At 44.3% G+C, this 14,869-nt stretch overlaps 1 protein-coding gene across 1 annotated transcript in view; it reads left to right on the forward strand.

Moving 5' to 3' along the window:
* The window catches only part of PPM1H (protein phosphatase, Mg2+/Mn2+ dependent 1H), a gene marked incomplete at its 5' end in the record, with an annotated part of 260,313 nt that overhangs the window by 134,501 nt on the left and 110,943 nt on the right, over window positions 1-14,869 (forward strand). Inside the window, one exon of the mRNA XM_029955458.1 lies at window positions 3,921-4,033. Coding sequence (XP_029811318.1) covers window positions 3,921-4,033 — 113 coding nt within the window. The remainder of the gene's footprint in view (window positions 1-3,920; window positions 4,034-14,869) is intronic.

Raw genomic sequence — 14,869 nt, forward strand, 5'->3', positions numbered from 1 at the left:
GAAAACGGGGGGCAAAATAAAATCCCAAGTGTTTAAAAATCGGATCCCTTCTTATGATTTGGGGATAACCTTAGTTTAAATATAGTATCTAGACAGACACAACACAGGATAGATCAGTCCTCCTAAACAGAAGGTGGTCTTGGGTGGTTTTGCAGGAAAGCGACTGAGCAGGTAAAACAGTTTCCTTGTTAACTGAATATTCTGAGTGTGTAAATTGGTCCTTTGAGCTCAGACTTGAAAAGGAAGGATAGTATATGCCTGCATCTTGCTGGCAAGTTATTCTGGAGGTATGTCTTGGGTGTTGCTGACAGCTAATATGGGGAAATACTCCAGAGTGGTCCTTGTTGAGGACAAAGCCGTGGGCAGCAGTTCCCATGATTTCATTGATCTTTTTTGCGGGGGGGGGGGGGACCACCCCAACGTGAGGGTTTACAAAATAATAATAACTCTACATTTTTAGTGTGTTTTTAATTTAGAGTTTGGGAAGCTTAAGCTAATTGGAAAAGTTGAGGATTTGAAGAAAATGGGGAGTTAATTCAGCAGTAAACATCGTTATTGACTTCATTTATCGTGTTTGATCTGGTAGTAAAATAACGACGCAGATGGTCGTTTAATGTTCCTTTCAGTACTGAGATTTTGTGAAACATCTTTTAAAGAGGAGTAGGTGGTGGAGGAAAAAAATAAATGTGCTATTTTGGCTTCTAGGGAGGGGAGGGGAAGCAATTATTTTTAGAATATGTTCTAGTTACACCCAGTTTTAGAAGAAATAGAAGAGTATTTTAATGTCAGCGAATCCTTCAGGGGGATGAAGTGTGTGGAACCACATTCTCATATCCTAGTCACTGTGACCCCAGAGAGCACACACATAATTAATGTGTGTGTGCACGCCAGGGCGTCTGCACGCACACACACACGCACGCACGTGGATATTACCACACAAATGGCAGAGGTGATGGAAGGGTGAGCATATTAACAGTTTCCTGGAAAAATGTAGCGAGACTTTAGTCCACTGCTTATGTGACAGTTTTGCCAAATTTAGCGTTCCTTACGCTGGGGGAACTACAGAGGGCATGTAGCTGAGATACAGAAAGAGATGAAAGGAAAGGTGAAGTCAATTAAAACAAAATACTGAATTACTCTATTAATGTAATAGCAAGGGGTTAATTGGGCAGGCTGACTGGAACGTCTTCCTCCGGATGAAAGGCAAATAGTAAGTCTGTTGTAGCAGAAAATCATGGTGTTGTACATACACTCTTGTGTTGATTATTTTTAAGAAATAATCTCCTGATCAGAATTTCTTGGACTGTTAACTGTGATACAGAACGCCCCTGTGATGCAGAATGAACTTGTTTGTCTGAGTCCCAGTGGAAATTTTTGCCGTGGATGCTGCTTTCACTTGGACTCTGGGTATCACAGCATTTTCCTTTGGCTTGCACGAGTGCTTTAAGTCTTCTAGCCGTTTATTCACACTTCACTCTGTGTCCAGCATGCAAGCAGTTGGGTGCTCAAGGGATTTTTTTTTTAATAAAAATTGTCTTTCATTCAGACATTACATAGTCAAACAAATGTTGATTCTGGATATGAAAACATACTTTCTGTTCGCCCCCACAGTTCCTTCTAGTATATTAAAAACAGTACTATAGTCATATTGAGTGTGGACTTGATATACCAGTTGATATATTTGATGAAATATGTATCTATCATATCATCAACTTTATTTCACTTATTTAAATGCAAAAGAAAGGGAATACATGCATCCACAAACCGCTATGTGAATAGGGTTGTTGGGTCTGTTTTTATGCATTATTTGGAGGTTATTAAACAGACAAAACTTTGGACACTGGATGTTTTCTTTCCCTTTCACTTCCTTGTGATAGTCTTTTGGCTGATACTCCCTCACCTTCTCCTCACCCTCTGGGCTCCCGCCACCCCTGGGTGGCTTCTGATAACCATTCCTTCCTTCGTGTCAATCAACTGCATCTGAAGTGAAGCTTGGGTTCCTGCTTACCTGTCATCTCAGTGGGCATTTATTTGCATTGTAAGTTTTTCCTTTGTCAATTACAGGGAACATATTTCTCACGTCAAGGCAGGGGTAAGGTGGTGAAGAGATCATTTAGACACCCAGACATTTTTAAGGTATTTCTTCATTTGCCTACTCAACAGATACTTATTGGAGTATCTTTTTGCCTGGCATAGGGGTTCCGGGTCTAGCAGCGAGCAAGAGAGGTCTCTGCTGTCAGCCGTGGAGCTTCTCAGTCTGGGAAGGATCCAGACGTCCAGTTAAGTCCCACACACAGAGCATCTGATTTAATCCTCACAGTAGTTCTTTCAGAAACTAATCTATACAGAATTAGAGTAAATGTTTAAAATCCAGTCTTGGAAGGTGGTCCTCATGCTGGGCTCTACAGCTTTCGACGTTGTTGTCTGCTCATTCCTGTACTGGAGTTTCTCTGCACTTTTAAACGACCATGTCCCACATGCACACATTCTTGCCCCTCCCCATGGTTCCTCAGCCTTCCTCCTCCCTTCCCCCTTACCCAGTTGATTCCCAGTATGTTAGTTCCTCCCAGATTCTGATTTTGTACTTTTTAGCTACTTACGTTTACCCAGTATGCTGATCTTCATCTGTGTCCTCGGCTCAGGCTCTTGCCCCGTTTCTAGCTTTTCACTGGGGATTTATCTGACCTCTGGCCCTTGGAGCCAAGCCTTTGCTGATAAATGCCAGATTACTGAATTATCTCCCCCTCCTGGGAGGAGGCTGGTTGAAGCAGCAGAGTTCTGACGCTGTGGGTTTCTAAGAACCACAAAAGTGTCCCAGCCCTCGGTCTGCCAAGCACACCCTGACGGTCAGCTGGGACCCCATCTCCTCTTCTACCTCCTTCTCCCTCCTTCCGCCTCAACCATAGATTACCATGGGAATGTTTGGCGTTATTTTAGCCAGCATTCAGTTTATTTTCCTAACTCCACTCAGATTTTTCTGGGGTCACCAAACCCATGCTCTGTCACTGACCCAGGATTTCACAAAGACATGTGTTTTGGATGATGCCTATCTGTCAAGAGAAGTGTTGGTCTGTTGTTAATTTTCTCGGTGGTTGTGGGGGGAGGCTCATAAGGGGCAGGTGATAATAGGCTTTGGAAGAGGAGAATCAGATTGAAATCCAAACTCCAACCAGGTAAATATGCACAAGTTACCCCCCTTCTGCCTCCCAACGTGCAGGTTAATAATATGGTTGTGAGGATTAGTAGAGACTCTGCACAGTGCTTTGCGCCCTCCTGACCTAGGGGACGTGCCCTGTGAACTTCAGCTGTTGCTGTGAATGTTTGTCTCACACACATTTGTTGCGAATCCGTGGCCGTAGGATGATGCAGTCAGATCAGAGTTTGTAAGCCTCTATTTTTGATGAGTAAGACAGGGGGTCGGCTCCTGCCTGCTTTGAAGAGAGGACACAGTTCTTCAAGTCACTTCTCCTATCTGGCTATAAAAAGAAGCTATTTATTGGAGACATGGGGGTTAAAAGCATTGCTCAGGTCCAAGTAGTTGGCATTACCAGCCTGTCCATTCATTGTATGTCTCACATGGTAGGTCAAGCAGCCCATACAAAGACTAAATTTTCCACAAGCTGGCGTATTTATTATTGAATACACTTGGTTTCCTTTTTCTCGTTTTTTGTTCTGATTAGATCTATTTGCCAACCCTTATTTCCTGTCTCTGGTCTGCAGATGGGCTAGTAGGTGACAGTTTTATGCCGGTGACCTCCATGATTAAATACTCCTCAGGTGGGAGAAAAGTACGAAAGATTTTCTTGTCTCGTCTTTGAAGCACATTCTGAGTCCCAGGGCTGTGTGAAGGGAACGAGGTTAAGAAAGTCTTTGATATGAGTGCCGACGCAGTCCAGCACTGACTGTGTTTTCTTTTCCAGGACCTACAAATAGAACGAGAGAGGAGTTCGTATAATATATCTGGTGGCTGCACAGCCCTCATTGTGGTTTGCCTCTTGGGGAAGCTGTATGTGGCGAATGCTGGCGATAGCAGGTGAGCAGCTTCTCTGTCCGGCTCTTCCTGATCTCTAATGCCTTCGATATTTTTATCTGTTTTAAAATAGTGATCGGAAATACCCTAACTCTGCTTGAGAGTAGATACTGAGAAAGAGGATCCTTCTCCATCTGAATAAAATGCATTTAAGATGAATCATCAGGCTGGCATTAAGAGGTACAGGCTATCTCGTGTTGACCCAAAGTAGCAGGTCACATACAGACCTGTGATTGACCTGTAAATCTGGGATTAATACCTGTGGCTAATCGAAGCTGGTAGTGTACAAATATATTTTGACTTCAGAACCTGATTTGCAATAAAAGCCTAGCAGAGGCATAAAGCAGGAGAGCGGAAGGAGGAGAGGGCTTTAAAGGAAAGGAGTATTTGCAAGGGACCAGGGAGGACTCCAACTGCTTCCACTTCTGCTCAGTGACTTTGTTCGGTTCCCTCCCAGAATCCCATGGGTTACTCCCTTTGTGCACAGGCCCTTAGCGGCTATAGGCTCGTCTTTTCTGGGCTCGGCTGAAAGGAATTTTGGTCAAGAGATTATGGTTAACCCCTAATCTATCCAGCATTATCAGGAATAAGATACTTTTAGGTTTTATTTTAAATAACTAATGCGCCCTCACTTTCAGGGCAGGGAATTTTAAACTTACAGACTCTGAGAAAAGAGTTCTAACATGTATTACATACATGTCCATACCTCTTCGGTAACCATGTATGTTGGCCTTTTGCCAAAGACTGACTCTTTGTTTTGAAAGCAATCAAAGTACTAGACTGGGCACAAGATGTCCCTAGAGGGTGAGTGATTGCCCTGTGCAGTCATGGTCCTAGGAGGCCCTCGTCCCTCATCCCCTCTCTCTGGGTCATGTGCCTCTTCGAGCAACCCTTCTTGCCCTTGGCCCTGCTCCAGGTCTGTCCCCACTCTCTCCCGTTCCCTGTTAACCTCAGGTGGTGGTCAAAGACTGACTCAGGCAGGCAGCAGGGGAGGACTTTACCTTACTTTGACTTCCGTTTACAAAGCAGGACTACCTGAGGGAGTCTTCATTCCCTCTAGTTCAGCATCCTTTCCTGGTCTTCCCACAGAAGATCCCAGAGAGGGAAGGAGAGTGAATTGCCAAGGCAGCAGTATTTGGAGTTTGACAATTGAGGTTTCAATGGTTTGGGAAGGTCTGTTTATTTTTAATATGTATGTGGATTTTCATTAAACTCTATAAGCTATCTCCATTTCAACATGACGTTTTGCTGGGTACATGGAAGTGTCTAGAAGATACCGTGTTTATCCCATGGCGTCTATTCCTCAGTGTCTTGTCAGAGTTCTGCAGGAGACAGATGCCTACTTGGGGGGTCAGCTGAATGAAGCAGTAAAAGGAACCCCGCAGTGGGGTTGGGGCTCAGGAACACTTCTACTACCCGAGGCCTGGAAGACCCAGGGAGGACTTGCTACAGCAGAGCCCAGGAGAGTGGGGTCATGGGTGAGGGCCCCTGGGCAGGAGCTGCCAGAGAAAAGGGAAGAAATACCTTGACCTCCTTCTCTTGCATCCCCCCATCTCTTGCTAGGTCTTCCCCATGGATGAGCCCCGCTGGGAGCCAGGTGACAGGTAGTCCGGGGAGTGCTGGTCATGGAGGTCAGCCAGCCGGGGCATTCACGCAGACCAAGGCAGCACATCCGGCGGGCAGGGGGGAGGGGTGGGGACAGATGGAACCAGCACCTCTGCTGCCTCCCCTCTCCTTCTCCCTGCCAGGGTCTGAGCTTCTTGGAGCCAGGAATCCTCCATCCATCTCCAGGGGCCTTTTAAGACACACTGAAGAGCCAGCCTCTGGGCCTGTTTTCTGTCCCGGGTCTTGTGTTTGTTTGGGGACAGGAGAGCAGATACGGAGGTGATGCTCTTCTGTTCCGAGTGAGACTGAATCCACTCCTACCCACCCTCAGCTTTCTGTCCACTTCCATGCCCTTTGGAATGAGTTTTGTTTTTCTAGCCCTTCCGTGACTAGGGAGGCGACAGAGCGTCTTGCTCCCTGGAGAAGGGCCCACCCCTCATCCCAGGAGGCACCTCTCACCAGATGATCCGCACACTCAGGAGAGAACCCAAACTTCTGGGCCCCGAGTGTCTTCACGGTGGATTATCCTTCTCGTAGGTGCAGCTTCTCCATGGTTGCCTGTTCCTCATTGTTGAATGTAGCTTTCTTCAAGCTCCCGGCTCTTTAACAGAGCCGCTCACCAGCCAGGCCTCTGTCCTCCTTCCCAGAAGCCCCAGTGCCCTGTCCAGGACCTGCCGCTCTCAAGTACTCACCTTGTCCCCACTCTTCTGCCACCCTCACCCCTTGTTCTTAAAGTGCCAATTTCTAGACCACATCTTGAACTCCTCATCTCTAAAAACAGTGGTGGTGGACTAAATAATCCCTGAAGTTTCTGGCATTCCATATACATTATCCCAAGAGGAGTAACACTCCTGGACGGTAAAGGGATGCTCTACATGGCGATCTTTTGTAGTTTGTGTACTTCTTAGAGTCGGTTTTTGAAATCTCCGTATAACACAGGTTCCCATGTTTCTAAATGTGTATAAATGTGTATGATATTTTACATGTTCCTAATAGTCTGAAGAGCCTAATAGATACTTTTATCCTCATTAAAATGATGAAGTGTGCGTGCACACACACACACACACACACACACACACACACAAATTGTCCTATGATAAAATAAATCTTTAAAAACCTAATAAGCTTAATTACATGTGGAGTGTTCAGGCCACAGTATCCAGGTATGAATTTGGGGTTTTATGGCTGATTGGGTTTGCTGTTCAGGTATGGGCCATATGTCCTGTAGAAACCTAGGAGCAATATGAATTGTTATTTGTATTCACCATCTAAAGGATAACTTATAGGGCATTGATTCATTAGGGTGCTATTTTTAGCTCTTGTATGAACAAGTGTTCAGTATCTTCTTCTGTGGGATCATTGCCTAGTTTATGTACCAATAATATATTACAGGTATTTGAATTTACAAAAATAGTCCCTTATTCCCAAGAAACAGCAACTAAGTGAACTTTGATCAGACTTAAATAAATGTAGGTCCATTATTACTCATGGGCAAGTAGTCATGAATCCGAGGGCTGAATTTATACAAATGATTAGCATTGACAAAAGTCTCTAGCAAGATGGCCCTGACTCATTAAGTGTGATTTCTTCTTCTTTATTGCCAGACATTGGCTGCTGTATGTTTACTTGAAACCCTGACAGTTTTGGGGGCGCCTGGGTGGCTCAGTCGGTTGAGTGTCCAACTTTGGCTCAGGTCATGATCTCACCACTCATGTGTTTGAGCCCTGCATCAGGCTCTGTGCTGACAACTCAGAGCCTGGAGCCTGCTTTGGATTCTGTATCTCCCTCTCTCTGCCCCTCCCATGCTCATGCTCTGTCTCTCTCTATCTCTCAATAATAAATAAATGTTTAAAAAAATTTAAAAAACAAATCTTGACAGTTTTGAGAGTGAAAGCAAATCTTTGTCATAGATTCACTAGCCCATAATTATTCACACTCAGGGAAGGAGAAGCATTGCACCAGTTTGATTCGGAAGCTACTGGTGGTCGGGAACTATTTTACTGGTAGTCAGGAACTATTTTCTGAGCCACCTAGTGAGCTATGAACCATTTGATTCCCCGTCAGGCACCTATGTGTCGGGGGTTGTATCGGGAGGAGCCTCCTCGTGTTGTTGGTGGCTTGGTGGTTTTTGAGTCACTGACTCCCCTCAGTGTAGTATGGTTCACAGTGATGCCGGGTGACTGGTGCAGAGTTTGGGACAGACTTGCCTTTCTTTCCTCCATGACCGGTGCACAGCCTGGAGCAGCCCTGCCCTTCTTGGCCCTACGCAAAGGCAGCCTACTAATCACCTAGGGGATCATAGGGACTAGAAAAGAAGCAGATCTTCCAGCAAAAAAGAACTGGTCGTAGGCAAATGTCATACAAAGCAGTATGCAAACTATCACCCTTTGTGTTTGAGTCATTGGCTCCTTAGGGCTCTGGTGGATTCTTCAGTTTGAGAAGATGCTTTGACACTATTTTTGAAGATGATTTCATTTTATTTCTATGGAGGCAAAGTCGTTGCCACTTATTTCAAACAATGTCTAAAGGTTTGTCACCTGAAACTAACTGAATTCCTTCAGATGAAAGAACACCGTTGAAGACTTCTTAACTTGATGATTCTACTCTTGCCAGATTTATGTAACAGGACAAGAAGACCTCTAATAAATGCGAGGCACATGTTAAATACCATAACATAATAGAGAATTATGTCCAATTCTCTCAGCAATTTTGTGACATGTAGACATTGTTAATGTCCCGATAAGTATACTGAGGCACAGCAAGGCGATTTATCTGAAGTCCCACAGCTGCTAAGAAGCAGGGTTGCCCTCTAGCTCAAGGCTGGAAGTCAGAGTGATATACATATATATATGTATATATATATATATATATATATATATATATATATATATATGTGTGTATATATATTTTTTTTAGTAGGCCCCACACACCCAGCAATGTGGGGCTTGAACTCATGACCCTGAGATCAAGATCTGAGCTGAGATCAAGGGTTTGACGCTTAACTGACTGAGCCATCCAGGCACCCCAGAGTGCCATGTTCTTAATGCCTGTACCTTGGGATTTCCAATCTGTGCTAAGACTTACAGGGTTTTTTGTTGTTGTTTTTCACATTTCCACATGTCTAAATTCAAGTGTTTCTAATTAACTTTTTTTCTTTCCTATTTTTATGTAAAATGGTGACCTACTTTATAATCAGTGGCATCCTGGATTTCACCTAAAATGATGTCTGGAGTGTAGTTGAGGGGGTGGCTGCACTTAAAATCTATTTTAAATGCATGGCAATAGTGAAGCACCGAAGCTTTGAGTAGTCATTTCATTCATTCATGATACAAGGAATGATATTTTCTCTTTTTATTTTATTTTATTTTATTTTTGAGAGAGAGACACAGCATGAGCAGGGAAGGGTCAGAGAGAGAGGGAGACACAGAATCCAAAGCAGGCTCCAGGCTCTGAACTAGCTGTCAGCACAGAGCCCGACATGGGGCTTGAAGCCACAAACCATAAGATCATGACCTGAGCTGAAGTCAGACGCTTAACCGACTGAGCCGCCCAGCCGCCCCAAGGAATGATATTTTCTCAAAACAAGGGCTGCCACCCCACTTGGAAGAGTCTCCGAGTTCTCTGAGACCATTGTAAATTTTGTGTTTTCATTTTGATGGTTGTCTATTGAAAATAACGTAAGTGTGTTCTGGATTGCCTGGCTGACTGTCTTCTAGATATAACTGCCATGAATTCAGACTCCCATTTTGTCTTGCTCATGGTCTTCCTAGAGAAAGATCAGGAAGGTCACATGTGTTCATGAGGTAGTTCTGCCTGTAGGAGTGGACAAGCATTCCGCTGATGGCCCTTAAAATGAAGCCAGGAAGGCCAGCCAGGATGGTTTTCGTTGATTTCTTTCTTCCTCATTCCTAATTGTCAGGAATTATCCTCCATCGAACTTCGAGTTTTCCTTACTCATTCAGAATATGGAAAGGTGAATTCCTCCGGCCAGTCTGAATTTTCTTGAGGCTAGGACTCACCAGGACTGAAACATTTCTAAATTCAAAACCAATTACATTTCTGTGGTGGTTTGTCTCTCAGCCTTCTCCCCTTCGCTAGTGATAAGACAACGGAACACTGTGATTTAACCCCCTGCAATTCAAGGGAATGTAAAGAACTATTCACTCCTGTTGATGTTCATGGGCATAAATGCCCTGTACAGAACCTTCCTGAAACTGCTTATTCATGAGTGGTTCATCTATCTGTACCTGCCAGGGGGCTGCTTCTTTGATAATGGCCTTCCTGTGAGTCCAAAAATATATTTGATCTCCTTCCATTGACTGCATTGAGTTCACCACATCTCTCACTGTGTTTTACAGGTATCTGAATAGTATAGAGAGAAAAGAAAATTAACTACCATTCTCTTCTGTGAAAGTTAAATTGCTATTTCTACCTTTTTGCTGCATGGCTCCCTGTCTTTTCAGTATGTATTTGCATAATCCCTTACCAATACCCATAATCTGTAGAAGGGAATAGCAGAAAGAAAATATTTACTCACAAATACATACAAAGACATAGAGACTATGATGGCTCAAAACCATCTGTACTTTTCTTATCAAGCTACTCCATGTGTGTGCACAGGGCGCATAAGAAGCCCTTCTCTCTCTGGACCTTCCTCCCTGCCTCCTCCCCTTGTCTTGAACCTGACCCTGACACCCCTTGCCCTAAATCGATGGTTCTCAAAATGTGGTGCCCAAACCAGCAGTAGTATCTGGGACCTTGTTAGAAAAGTAAATTCTGGAGTTCTACCCCAGACCAACTAAATCAGAGACCTGGGGTAGAGGGCTTCACAATCTGTGTTTCAGTAAGCCCTCCAGGTTATTCTGAAACACCTAAGAATCCCTGCTCTGAAGTCTACCCCTGGCAGCTAAGAGAGCCAGAGAGGAGCCACTGTGTCTTAGGGCTTAAAAATGATAGCTCTTCCTGGCCGGAGGCCGAAGTGCCCAACTCAGAAGGCTATCCAAGTGCCCCAGCACTCTGGCTGCAGCCACACGCCACATGCTGGGGGTCTTCTGTGGCGATGTTCCCCCGGAGGCCCCCTGATGCTGCTGTCTGAGGTGAAGGGCCTGCACCTGTCAGCTCGTTGCAGATTCCTTTTTGCCCGTTTCATATTCTGGAACACAGGTCCTTCTCCTTGAAAAATGCGAGTTAGAGGAAGGATTTGTCCTCTGGTTTGGCTCCTTATCTCAGACTCCCACTGACTGCTGGGTCGTGCTGCAGCCCCCACCCACCCTAGATCAGGCCAGGATGCCTGTCTCTGAAGTGGGACGGGCATGTCCCTGTGTGGACTTTAGGTCTCTTCTTGTTGGGCCCCCTGGGAGTATGAACTTGTGGCTGTGGTTCCCCCCATCCCACCCAGATCAGGCTTTGAACAACTTTACTCCCACACAGGGGCTGGGCCAGGAAGGCTTGTGGCATATTTGTGCTTACAAATACTGGCAGGAAATGGCTTTCTTCAAGGTAGTAACTTATTCTATCCCTAGCTACTGAGATAGGGTAAAACAGTAGATCCATGTCACAAGGGAATTTTCTAGTGTAGAATCCCAAAGTTTTATCTTTGGGCCACATTAGCCATCACCATGATTTTTAGGGTTTAGTCATCTATTTTGTTGATCATGTGAAATCAGGTAAGATGAGCTAGCAAGATACAAAAAGACCTTTAGTACTTGGGAAGGTGGGCTAAACTTCACCAGGTGAAGTTTAACAGTAGTGAAGGTGAAATGTAATACCTGTTGAAAGAGGGGAAAAAAGCTAGCAGGATACAAGACCTTAAACTGATCAGTGGCTCACATTTTTAAAGAATATATTTAAGTGGACAGTAAATTCAATCTGGTCAGTGTAATGTAGACCCCAGAACTTAATGTAATCCTAGACTGAAGCATTTGAAGTATAAGGCAAATAATACATAATGGGTTTTTTTGTCGGCTTATTTGGTCTCAAGCACTCTTTCTAGTTTCCAGGGCTTTACATGAATAACCCGATGAATCCTCACACCAGCCCTGTTGGGGAAGAACTATCATTAATCTTGTTTTACATGTGACGTGTCTCTCTCTCTCTCTCTCTCTCTCTCTCTCTCTCTCTCTCTCTCTCTTTCTCTAGGCGACATACTTCAACATGCGCATGTATGAACAGGAATATTCCAGAGGCCAGAGGGGTCAAGAGGTTTAGAACCATATTTGAAGGGATTGAAAAATAATGCAGATGAAGTAGAGTTTGTTAGTCCCATGGAAAGATAATTTGTGTTGATGTAAGAGGTCTTTGGGTGTTTGTCAGATATGGGGGAGAGTGGAGAGGGTTGTTCTCCTGGAGTCAGGGACAGAGGCGGTAGCCACAGGAGGAAAGGGCATCAGTTTGGGACATGGGCTCACCCATCCGAGTTGAATCCTGGCTCGGCACGTTTAGTTGTATGCAAACTTGGGCCAATCTCATGTGTCCGATGGCTCAGCTTTGCCACCTGTAAATGGAGGTGATGGGAGCACCCACCTTCCAGGGAGGACTGGATGAGCAGATGTGCGGAGAGCACTCAACATGGGGCCAGGTCCACAGAACTGCTCAGTTCATTGCTTTATTGTCATTGTACTCAGCACAAACTGAGAGCTAAACAGATGCAAGGCGCTGCTGTGGAAAATACTGGTTCTCTCTCTCTCTCTCTCTCTCTCTCTTTTTTTTTTTATTTAAGGTTTATTTATTTTTGAGAGACAGAGGGTGAGCAGGGGAGGGGCAGAGAGAGAGAAGGAGACACAGAATCTGAAGCAGGCTCCAGCTCTGAGCTGTCAGCACAGAACCTGACACAGGGCTCAAACTCAGGAACTGTGAAATCATGACCTGAGCTGAAGTCAGCCGCTCAACCGGCTGAGCCCCCAGGCACCTTGATACTGGGTTCTCTCTTAAGGAAGTTATTTGTGAATCAGCTGTATAACCACCTAGCAAGAGTGTTGTACTAAGTAATTTGATTTTTCAGGGTCCCCATTAGGCACTATATTTCAGTGACTTTAGAGGGATCTTTAAAATGTTGTGATGTTTAATTTTTCCTTCTTGTAAGAGATTAATGATCTCATGATTTGTGTAAGGACAGGCACAAATGTTTCCTGCTGTGCTAAGGTATATCAGGTAGGCTAATTATGGAAACAATGTACCCTCAAATTCGCTAGTCTGAAAAAGCAGTGGCTTTTTCTCTTGCAGACATGTAGGGACGTGGCACGAAGGAGGCTCTGTCCTCTTTAACACTTGGCTTGCACGGGCTCTGGGAGTGCGCCTCCATTCAGTCAGCTGGAAAGGGACAGGAGCATGGACGGGGGTGTGTGGTCAAGGGAGGTTTTATGGCCCTGGCACCTATTGTGTCTGCAAGCTTCTCACTGTCTGGAATTCAGGCAAATGCCCATCCTGAGAAAACAAGGCTACTGGGAAATGTATTCTAAGTTGCTTTCCCTGGACCAAGGGAATTGAGTATGATGAGCATTTGTCAGTTTCAGCCACTCCTGGGTATTGAGAAGGGAATTCATGTTAGGTTCAATTAGTGATCGTGTCTTTGCTCGTTTCTGATACATTTTTCCCCATTGAGCTGATGAAGCTACAACTTGGATGTCATTAGCTTTTAAGCCCAAACAGTGGTGATCTCCTTTGTTACTTTAATTTTGTCACTGTTAGTTTTTGATGAGATGCAGTAATTTCACCTTAAATTGTCAGATAGCAGAGAACTAGCTGTCTCTCCACGATCCACTTTCATCTTGCAGAACATACTCAAATAATGAAAGAGCCTGTAAGTAAACATCATACCGAATATATTTGTCTTTAGAAAGTTCATCACAGAAGGCAGTACTCATTTCATGCTACGGAAGCAGGGTGACATTAACCAGGTATAGGGTATGACTATACTGATGTTTTGGAAATTTCTGTTCTTTTGAGATTATTTTAAATTTCTCATCATTATGTTGTAGAGATTTAAAAACATTTTTTAAAGTTTACTTATTTATTTTGAGAGAAAGGAAGAAGGGAAGGGGTAGAGAGGGAGAGAGAGAATCCCAAGCAGGCTCCACACTGTCAGTGTAGAGCCTGATGGGCATCTTAAACCCCCAAACCATGAGCTCATGACCCGAGCTGAAGTTGGATGTTTAACCACCTGAGCCAACCAAGCATCCAGGTTGTAGAGACTTTTAAATGGCATACCAGTTCGGGTATAGACCCGAACCGCTAATGTTTGCTTGATTCTCTGGTGTTACTCCAGGTCAGACACCCAAGGGAAGAGGGCAAAAACTCTGGGCAGCAGACAGTCCACCTGGCGGAATTACTCTGTTTTCACCTCTTTTCCCATTTTTGGATTTTGATCTAAGTGCAGGAGAGAGGTGTGCTCCATCTAATTCTGGCACTTTTGCATTAACGGGATACAAGTAGTTTTTTTTTTTTTTAAACATCATTTTATTTCATTTCTTTATCCTTTCAAAATGTCTTGTTTTTTGAATGTTTTATAATGCACTTAATATATTGACATTGTCATAAATTTTATAATTTATAGATAAGTAAGCATACAAATATTTTCACAGGTCTACGAGGTTAAACAATGTTTGCCTAAGGGCACCTGGGTGGCTCAGTTGGTTAAGTGTCCGGCTTCAGCTCAGATCATGATCTCACGGTTCGTGGGTTTGAGCCCCGTGTTGGGCTCTGTGCTGACAGCTCAGAGCCTGGAGCCTGCTTCGGATTCTGTGTCTCCCTCTCTTTCTGACCCTATAGTTCTACAAAAGAGGGCATTTGATTTTAATATCACATAGATCAGCAAATTGCCCAACATCATACTGTACATTGTGCAGCTAGAATCCAGACTCAGGCCCATGAGTCCCAAGTGCATGCACTTAACCACCACCCAATTCTGGGTCCTGAGTCGTCCTCCCCAACCAGATAGCTACACATACCCTTTAGTTGTGGGTGGGTCTCCCTTGGCCACTCTCTAAAAACCTTATTTTAGAAATATATCTAATTTTTAATTTCACATTATCTTTTTTAAAAAAAATAATAATCCATATAAGTCTTGTTATTAAGACAAACGAATACTGAGTCAAACATCAGGGCCACCAGTCTGAGATATGAAGCCGACTTGAATCAAAACCATACCAAGTCATAACCTGGGGAGAATCTGTCCTCTTGCCTCCGGAGGAAGTGGGGCCAGCTGCTAATTTACATCTGTGATACACTGAAGCCCTT

The sequence above is a fragment of the Suricata suricatta genome, chromosome 10 (assembly GCF_006229205.1).
Source record: "Suricata suricatta isolate VVHF042 chromosome 10, meerkat_22Aug2017_6uvM2_HiC, whole genome shotgun sequence".
NCBI lineage: Eukaryota > Metazoa > Chordata > Mammalia > Carnivora > Herpestidae > Suricata > Suricata suricatta.